Source organism: Manis pentadactyla, chromosome 15 (assembly GCF_030020395.1).
Source record: "Manis pentadactyla isolate mManPen7 chromosome 15, mManPen7.hap1, whole genome shotgun sequence".
Taxonomy (NCBI): domain Eukaryota; kingdom Metazoa; phylum Chordata; class Mammalia; order Pholidota; family Manidae; genus Manis; species Manis pentadactyla.
In genome coordinates, this window is record NC_080033.1 from 2,780,967 (window position 1) to 2,790,592 (window position 9,626).

Consider the following 9,626-nt stretch of genomic DNA (forward strand, 5'->3'; position numbering starts at 1 on the left):
TTGACTCATGTAGATAAACAGCTTCAAAGGGTAATAATTTGCAAAACGTCCTGCCTTGCAATCTTAGGAAACTCTTCCAGGAAAACCCAAGACGTAGTAGCAGATCTGGGTCTTATGGGCAACACGAAACAATCACGCTTGTTGTGTATCACAAATATGAACGCTGTATGGGAAACATGCCAAATGCACAATTAGCACAAATACAGCCTTGGTATCACAGTATGATGGTAAGAAATGTCACACTTGTTCCTTGATATTTTACAATGATTATGCCTTGCTGGGAGAACAGCATGCAACAGACAGATGTGCTGAGGTTCCTGTAGCTTTTCTTCAAGCCCAGACTCGGAGGAAACAATAAACACAGTACTACAGTATCCTGCGAGTGGGTATGCTCAGGCTGGAAATATATATGGAATAAAAAGATCAATAGAGAGCTAGAAACTTCTAGACTATGGATGCACTTGGGAGAAGGTCAAGAGTATATGTGGGGAAGGCAGGAAGCTCTTTATTCCAACCATTGTTCAAAAGAAAAGGCTGTTGAGGGTGATGGTACAAAGTCAGCTTGGGGAATGGACGGAAATCAGAGTCTTCCGGGTGTTAGGCTGTCAGCACAAGTGAACTCTAAAAATTCCTTCATCTTGACACCTGAGGGGAATGCAACGACCTAACAGGAGTTTCTGACTACTGGGGGTAGAACCCTTGCCGGCACTCTGGCTGCCAAAGTGGAAGTGTAGAGAGAGAACCTCCACCTTTTGGCTCTGCTAAGGGGGCAAAGTGGGGTAGCCTGGCAGAAATAAGAAAGGGGGTCAGATGCTGGGATTCACAGACATGGCTGATGCCCACCACATTAATGCATTGAGGGTCTCCACTATTACAATTTGGTAGGTAAGAATCTGAGCTTGTGTGTGTGTGTGTGTGTGTGTGTGCGTAAATTGCATTTTTAAAAAGAAATACAGCTCAGCCTTTGCAATCCCTAAACCTAAAGCAAGTTTGCAAATTCACAGGTCAGGCTTCCCTGGAACAGAGCTCTGTCTACTCATGGACATTTGGATTTTACCAGATTGGCTTTTTGTCATCGTTCTTGTTCTTCACCATCACAGGGGACTCAGTGTTCAGGTTGTTAATCCAAACTCTTCAAGGTGACTTAGTTATTTACCTTGGGATCATTCTCTGGAAGTCTTGCCTTTCATTCTTTAGAGAGTGGAGCACACATCTCCCCACAAGTCAGGACTTCTGGGATTTAAGTGGGGAGACCCATTCTGTCACCCCAGATGCCAATCAGAGCAGAAGGGTCCCACCTCTGACCATCCCTGAAATGGAGACCCAGCATGTAGAGGGCAGTGACAGCCTTTTACAGAGCCACACACAGAACTGTGAGTTCCTCAGACGTGGAGTGCAACTACTCACTTTGCAGGCATGGCTTCTACTTGCAAAACTAGGTACAAAACAGGGTGGTCCACTCTGGACAAGTTTGTGCAGAGGTACATTCACGGTACATCTTTTTGAAGGACAAAAATCGGCCCTAGACTTTGCATTGGCAGGAATCCCAACAGGGCCCAAAGCTAGAGGGGTCTGTGTCTCCTCCCCACAACAAACCCAGCAAGACCACCATCCCCACCATCAGGCCGCGGGGGATGGTAAAGGGGATAGTGGCCTTTCTGCCGATCAGGAATCTCCTGGCACGTTCTTCCTGTTTGGCTTTTCCTCAACTGTGGTAAGAAAACTTCTGCAAAACCTTGGAATCCCGGACCCTCTTCCCCCTCTTCCGATTCCCTCAAACACCTGCTCACGTAGGCTCCGGGTAGCCCGCGGTCTCCATGGCAACAGACTGACGCCCTACTCGGCTCCGACTGCGACTGCGTGGTAGGTCCCGCGGAGTCTCCAGGTGAGAGAGGCTGTTTGCGGGTCTCTGAGACCCTTCCTCACTCAGACATTACCCTCGCCTCTCAAATAATGCCCACAAACACACTCAGGTGTTACCCTCACACTCTCAAATGGTATCCACGCTCACTCATGTGTTCAAGTAACTTGGATGTTACCCACACCTACTCAAATATATGATGTGAGTGCCCCGAGGGCCAGGTTTGGGTCTGTTTGTTCCGTGCTGTATCCCCAGTGCCTGGAACAGTTTGCAGGACTATAGGAAACGTTTGTTGATTGAATGAATGAGTGATCCATCCTCAACAGATATTAAATCTACTGAAATGGTACCCTCACATATACCCACACATGTCCACTCGCATGTACCCAAGTAACTCAACTATTAACCACTCACTTATGAGTGCCATGGAAGGGATTTGTGTTGGATTTGCTCCCTCCTGTGTCCCCAGCTCCTAGAATAGTAGGATATAGTGTTGCCCAATAAATATCTGCAGAATGAGTGAATGAATGACCCACACTCAACCAGATATTAATTAACCACAGCCACTCAGATGTAGCCCACAAATTAACTCAGATAAAAATACCCACCCTCACCCACACCAGATGGTACCCATTCGTATTCAGTCACCCACACACATGAGTAATACCATCCCTGCTCACATTATCCACACCCACCTGCATTCTCCAAATTTCCTTAAAGGGCACCCACTCTCCCGCAGTCATCATCCACACCCACTCAGATAACACCCAACCTCACCCTGCCACCCGCACGCCCACCTGAAGCACCTCACGGCTTCTTGTCTGCTGCGTGATGCCGGCGGCGGGTTTTCTTGTGCTTCCTCCTGCCCCTCTTGCCCTCTCCAGCCTTGCTCTGCTTCTCTGTGGAGCCCAGAGGTGGCACCCTGTCCCCCACGGCGGCGGCCCCAGCGCCGGGCTTCTCCTTGGGCCCGGGCACACAGCACTCTGTGGCAGGCAGCTCCCTGGGGCCCGTCGCTGCCGGGCACAGTTCCTGCCTCAGGACCCGAGCCACGTCCTCCACCGTCCTGCCCTCGCTCTGCAAGAAGAGGTTCAGCTTGGTCAGGAATTCAACGTCTTGTTTCCGGGGCATGTAGACCACTCTCCACACGCCGCCCTTGCCCTTGATCTCCCTGGGGATCGCGGCATGATTGATGTCCTCCGCCAGCCTAATGATAGCTGCCTCGGATCTCTCTTCTTCCAGAAAGGCCTTCCCAGCCACTTCGAACTTGCCCAGAGGTTTTAGGGGGACCCGTATGATCTCTTCGAACTCCTCGTGGCTACAGTCCTCCGGTATGCCCAGAATCATCAGGGACCTGTAACTGTCCACCTCGAGGGCCTTGCACCCGTGCTCCAACAGTGCGATGTCCTTTATGCCAAACAGCATCTTGCCCAGCTCCCTGAGGCAGCAGTATGCCCGCTGGCGCACACCTGAGCTGCCTCGGGAATCCAAAGAATTATCCAGGATGCCACGAACCCTTCCCAAAGGCTCAGTAAGTAGAGGGCCTCACGGGCACAATTTGTTCGCCCCAGTCAAGGAGGGCCCAGGCCCTGCCTGCAGGGCTGCAGTACCCAGCCTTCCTGAGAGGGCTCTCGGGAATTCCTGGGGACTTGCAAGGAGTGAGGCAGGGGTGGGTGTCTGCCGGCGGGCTCGTGGCTCCCCAGACCACACCAGGGAGGCTCTGAAGATGCTGCTTTCCCTTTCCTGGCGGTGGCCTCCGAAGGACTCGCAGGTCCTGGCAGGCTCCGCAGATCTGGGACTGCTGGTCTCCCTGCGGCTGCCGCCAGCGAGGTGTCGTGGGTGGGGGCCCGGCAGGCAAGGCGGCTGGCCGGCCCAGAGGCTGCCCTCAGTGCCCAGGAGCCCGGCTAAGGCGAGGATGTGGCCGCTGCACTTGCTCCCGCAATGACGTCACCGCCCCTTGCGTTCTGCGGCCCGACGGTCTCCATGGCAACTGCTAGAGCATCGCCTCTGCCATTGGCCCGGCCCAGCCGCATTGAAATCAGAGTCCGAGGGGGTCATTCAAGGGTGAGGAGTTAGCCACCCGCCTTCAGAAGTACCCTCCCTTCTCCTTTGAGAAAATGGCTGATCCCCGGGGGAGGGAGACAAGGAACATACAAGATAAGCCTGGAACATCGTTTTGGTCCGAAAGAAGGAAATGCCCAAAGAATGATGAGAACAGGTGGAAGGACACAGAGCCAGCCTGAAGGGCTCCCACTGGCCACACCTGGGACAATCTGAGCATCAACGTTAAAAACAAGACTAATAGATCAGAAACCCTTGAATAAAATAAGAATCTGTGAGTCTATATCGATATAAGTAAATGTAGAAAGTTTGATGGAGGAATGTGGGCTTTTATGTTGTCTCGCATAAAACTTATGACTCAGAGGGAACAAAAGTATCTTGACTGTGGAATGTCCTTGACCGGAGGACACACCCACTACAGTATTCAGGCATGATAGGGCACTAGATGTGCCCTGAAAATGGTTTAGGGGGGGAAAATGGTTTTTGTGCCATACTTGCAACTTTCCTATGAGTTTGTGATTGTTTCAAATATATTTTTAAAAGAAAAAAGGAAATGTGATCACCTTTGCAATGTCCATTTCTCCTCTCCCTATCCCGGTAAGAAGAGCCATAAAGTTGGAGTTGGATCAACACCCTCCAAACTCCCAGCTCCAGGGAAAGGCACAGAGTGGCTTGAACAATCAGCACAGCTCTGCTCAGTCCCCAGGTGCTGCAGTGGTCCCTGCGTGTTGTCACCGATGGGCTGGCTCGCCTTGTTGGCTTGGGAAAAACCGAACTCTTAGATACAGAGAACAGTTCAGCCGCCAGAGGTGGGGAATGGGGGCACAATGGGGGAAATGGGTGAAGGTGGTTAAAAGATACAAACTTCTGGTTACAAGATAAGTCCTGTAGACGGAATGCGCAGCATGGTGACTACAGTTAATAATACTGTATTGTGTATTTTTAAGTTGCTGAGAAAGTAGATCTTAAATGTCTAAATCACAAGAAAAAAATATTTTGTAACTGTGTAGTGATGGATGTTAAAAAAATTTGCAATGAATTTATGAATCCCTGGGGCTCCTGCATATGCCTGGGCTTATGCATATTCCAAACTGAGAAGCAGGCAACAGAATGGTTCATTTATTTGATCCAGGAATATTGACTGAGAAGTTTCCTTGACTTCTAGGCAACGTGCTGGGCATAGCTGAGTGAGTGAGACAGGCTCTGCTTTTAGGAGCTTGGTCTGGTGGTTAGGACAGGCTAGGTCAGCCTGTTTACTGTCAGGCGGAGAAGCCCATAATTACCACAGAGATGTGTTCTGATCCCTAGCATGGGGAGTAGAATACAGACTAAACTAATTGGGACATGTTTTTCCAAAGTTTAAGGAGAGAACTGCAGAAAGTGCTTTGGGGGCCCCTGAGCAATTAAACCTGCCTGGTCTCATCTGGGAAGGCTTCCTGGAGGAGGTGATACTGGAGGCTATCTTAAAGTATCCATATAATAACCATAACAATAACGCTATTTTTTAAACTAGTCATTGCTATCACTTACACAGGGCATGTGATATGCCAGACAATATTCTAAGCCCTCTTTCTTTTTTTTTTTTTTTTTTTTTTAGATAATTATTTTTTTTTGAAGGGTAGTTGACACACAGTATTACATTACATTAGTTTCAGGTGTACAACATAATGATTCAACATTTATATACATGACAATTCTAGGTACCAGCTATCACCATACCAAGCTGTTACAATATCTTGACTATATTCATTACATCCTGGTTACTTATTATTTTACCATTGGAAGTGTATACTTTTTTTCTTTTTTTTTTTTTTTGTGAGGGCACCTCTCATATTTATTGATCAAATGGTTGTTACCAACAATAAAATTCTGTATAGGGGAGTCAATGCTCAATGCACAATCATTCATCCACCCCAAGCCTAATTTTCGTCAGTCTCCAATCTTCTGAGGCATAACAAACAAGTTCTTACATGGAGAACAAATTCTTACATAGTGAATAAGTTCTTACATGGTGAACAGTACAAGGGCAGTCATCACAGAAACCTTCGGTTTTGCTCATGCATTATGAACTATAAACAGTCAGTTCAAATATGAATACTCATTTGGTTTTTATACTTGATTTATATGTGGATACCGCATTTCTCTCTTTATTATTATTATTTTTAATAAAATGCTGAAGTGGTAGGTAGATACAAGATAAAGGTAGAAAACATAGTTTAGTGTTGTAAGAGAGCAAATGTAGATGATCAGGTGTGTGCCTGTAGACTATGTGTTAATCCAAGCTAGACAAGGGCAATAAAACATCCACGTATGCAGAAGATTTCTCTCAGAACAGGGGGGGTGAGGTTCTAAGCCTCACCTCTGTTGATCCCCAATTTCTCACCTGATGACCCCCCTGTGACTGTGCCTGTCTTAGGTTGTTCCTCCCTTGAGGAATCTTACCCGTCTCTGGCTAACCAGTCATCTTCCGGGGCCATACAGGGAAATGTAAAGTTGGTAAGTGAGAGAGAAGCCTTATTGTTTGAAATGGTTAGCTTTTTATTTCTTTGCATATTTATGCCCTGTAGCTTCTATGCCCAGCATTTGTCTTGAGGTATCTTTACCACTTGGAAGAATTATGATACTCAGTAAATTTGATATGAGGCACGAATTCTATTTAAGGGTTGTAATTAGGAAGGAAGAAGAAAAGCTATAGAATTAGCAGGCGGAAGAAAACATGGGAAGATTGATTATTTCTTTGACATATCTTCTTGTAGGGTAACTTCAGCATGTATAGGTTTTAAGTTACTACTTAAATTGCGCACACACATTAACATAATAGGAGTATAGTTACATAACCAAAGCATACCTGTAATTACCAGCCATCTCCAGTGAAACCAAGAAAACCAGTTAGGCACCTTAGGCATTTGTGAAAACTTATCTATGATATGGTGGATATTGTCCAACTGAACTTGAACAGTCTGAGAGAAATCAGACAAATTAAACAATCCATTCCTGTGGAATGTTCACATCCCTTATGTTCTTTCAACAGTAAATAGTCTGTAGTTGTAAGATTTTGGAGCGCTACAATTTGCACTTCTCCTAATTCTTGGTTGAGTTCCAACAGTATAGATCCAGTCAAATTTGTTGTTTTACTGTATGCACAGGCCAGCTTAGATATCTCCTTCCTCATTCCCATGGCAAGTCCAGGAGCTGGTGGGATGAGTGCATCTACAGCTGTAGCAGTGCGTGGATCTTTGTTGGGGTTTTTTGATGATCATCTTCTGGCATGAGTCTTCCAGAGAGTGCTGATGTTGGAAGTTCTTTTTCATATTGTATCTTAGTTCATTTTCGGGGTAGCCCAATTAGGCTTTGATCCTCTGTATAAACACAAACAGACCCTTTGCCTACACTTTTATATGCCCTTTATACTCTTGTGTAGAACTCATTGGAGGTTACCACACAGGAACTGCCCTTTTTTTTTTTTTTTTTTGGTATCACTAATCTACACTTACATGACAAATATTATGTTTACTAGGCTCTCCCCTATACCAGGTCCCCCCTGTAAACCCCTTTACAGTCACTTTCCATCAGCATAGCAAAATGTTGTAGAATCACTACTTGCCTTCTCTGTGTTGTACAGCCCTCCCTTTTCTCCTACCCCCCCATGCGTGCTAATCTTAATACCCCCCTACTTCTCCCCCCCTTATCCCTCCCTACCCACCCATTCTCCCCAGTCCCTTTCCCTTTGGTACCTGTTAGTCCATTCTTGAGTTCTGTGATTCTGCTGCTGTTTTGTTCCTTCAGTTTTTCCTTTGTTCTTATATTCCACAGATAAGTGAAATCATTTGGTATTTCTCTTTCTCCGCTTGGCTTGTTTCACTGAGCATAATACCCTCCAGCTCCATCCATGTTGCTGCAAATGGTTGGATTTGCCCTTTTCTTATGGCTGAGTAGTATTCCATTGTGTATATGTACCACATCTTCTTTATCCATTCATCTATCGATGGACATTTAGGTTGCTTCCAATTCTTGGCTATTGTAAATAGTGCTGCAATAAACATAGGGGTGCACTGATCTTTCTCATACTTGATTGCTGCATTCTTAGGGTAAATTCCTAGGAGTGCAATTCCTGGGTCAAATGGTAGGTCTGTTTTGAGCATTTTGATGTACCTCCATACTGCTTTCCACAATGGTTGAACTAACTTACATTCCCACCAGCAGTGTAGGAGGGTTCCCCTTTCTCCACAGCCTCGCCAACATTTGTTGTTGTTTGTCTTTTGGATGTCTAAGCCCTCTTTCTGTACTGCCATTTAATTTTACGATATATAGCCCATGAGTTAGCTATTGTTTGATTGATTTAGTTGCTCATTCATTGAACAAATATTTGTTGAGCAGCTCCTATATTTTATAGTAAGGAAAGTGAGGATCAGAGTGATTAAATTACCTATGCAGAGTCAAAAAGCTAGTGAATTTTTTAAAAATTTAATTTAATATTTTTTGTGAATATTTTTGCTGTTAAGTTGTATATAGTTAAATATTTTAAAATTACAAATCAACTGATAAGCTGTTGAGTAAAGAATCCTGTAGTCTCTTACCATGCATGATATTTCTTACAGACCTCAATCCATTGATGGATGAATGGATAAACAAAACATGTTCTAGCCATGTGATGGACTACTATTCAGCCACAAAAGGAATAATGTTTTACACATGCTACAACGTGGCTGAATCGAAGCCATGCTAAGTCAAAGAAGCCAGATGCAGAAGACTACACAGTGTATGTGATTCCATTTACATTAAATATCCAAGAACAGGTAAATCCCGGAGGTAGAAAGCTATTGGTGGTCACCAGGGACTGACGGAGGAGGAAATCAGGGTGACTGCTTAATGTGGACAGGGTTTCTTCTGGGATTGGTAAAAATTCTTGGAACTAGACAGAGGTGATGGTCACACAACATTGTAAATGTACTAAATGCCGCTAAGGTACACTTTAAAATGTTTAATTTTATATTATGTAAATTTCACTGCAATAAAAATAATTTTTTTAATGACTCCAGTTTTGGTTGGAATAGTGAGAAACAAGCTGGGAGATCAGGAACTCCATTTTTGGAGGTCTTTGACTTGATAGGCTTAGCAGAAATCCAGACAGGGTCGGATGAGCCTGCAGTTCAGGGGGAGATGGGGTGGAGACGTCAGCTGAGGAGTCATCAGCACAGGGAGGGATTTTAAATGCTGGGGCTGAGATCATCTAGACAGAGGATGTGGGAGAGGGGAGACGAAGGGCCCACGAGCAAGCCCTGGGGCCTCAGAGTGGGTCACTGGCAGGCAGATGAGGTGGAAACAAGAAGCCTCTTTGCACAAGAGGGGAGGGCAGTGGGCAGGGGAACCCCAAGGGTGTGTGTTTGCAAAACAAAGAGAGTAACAGCAAAGATTGGATTCGACCAGATATCCATTTGTAGAGGCTTGTTCAACAAATTGTGAGGCATCCTCATAATGGACACATTCAATGAAGTTTTCTCTCTGCTGACATGGCAGGATTTGTCTTTTGCGAAAAGCTGTGCTGAAATCCTCAGGACGCATGACTTAATAAAGCAAGGTGATGATGCTGTTGCCGTCCTTACAGAAGGCAAAGTAAGTAGTGACTCTCACAGGAGAGGAACCAGTAGATATCACTTTAATTGAGAGACCAAGTGAACTCCCCAGCGATGGGACACACTGAAATCAG

General features: G+C 45.6%; 1 protein-coding gene across 1 annotated transcript; it reads right to left on the reverse strand.

Annotated features, from left to right (window-relative positions):
• Positions 1–907: 907 nt before the first annotated feature.
• On the reverse strand, positions 908–3,705 carry PNMA8C (PNMA family member 8C). The gene has a single exon (XM_057493060.1). The coding sequence runs from the start codon at positions 3,281–3,283 to the stop codon at positions 2,669–2,671; it is 615 nt and encodes a 204-aa protein (XP_057349043.1). The 5' UTR covers positions 3,284–3,705; the 3' UTR covers positions 908–2,668.
• Positions 3,706–9,626: the final 5,921 nt, after the last annotated feature.

Excerpts from the sequence above, each read along its gene's own strand:
- PNMA8C (XM_057493060.1), bottom strand. The coding sequence starts at position 3,283 with ATGCTGTTTGGCATAAAGGACATCGCACTGTTGGAGCACGGGTGCAAG.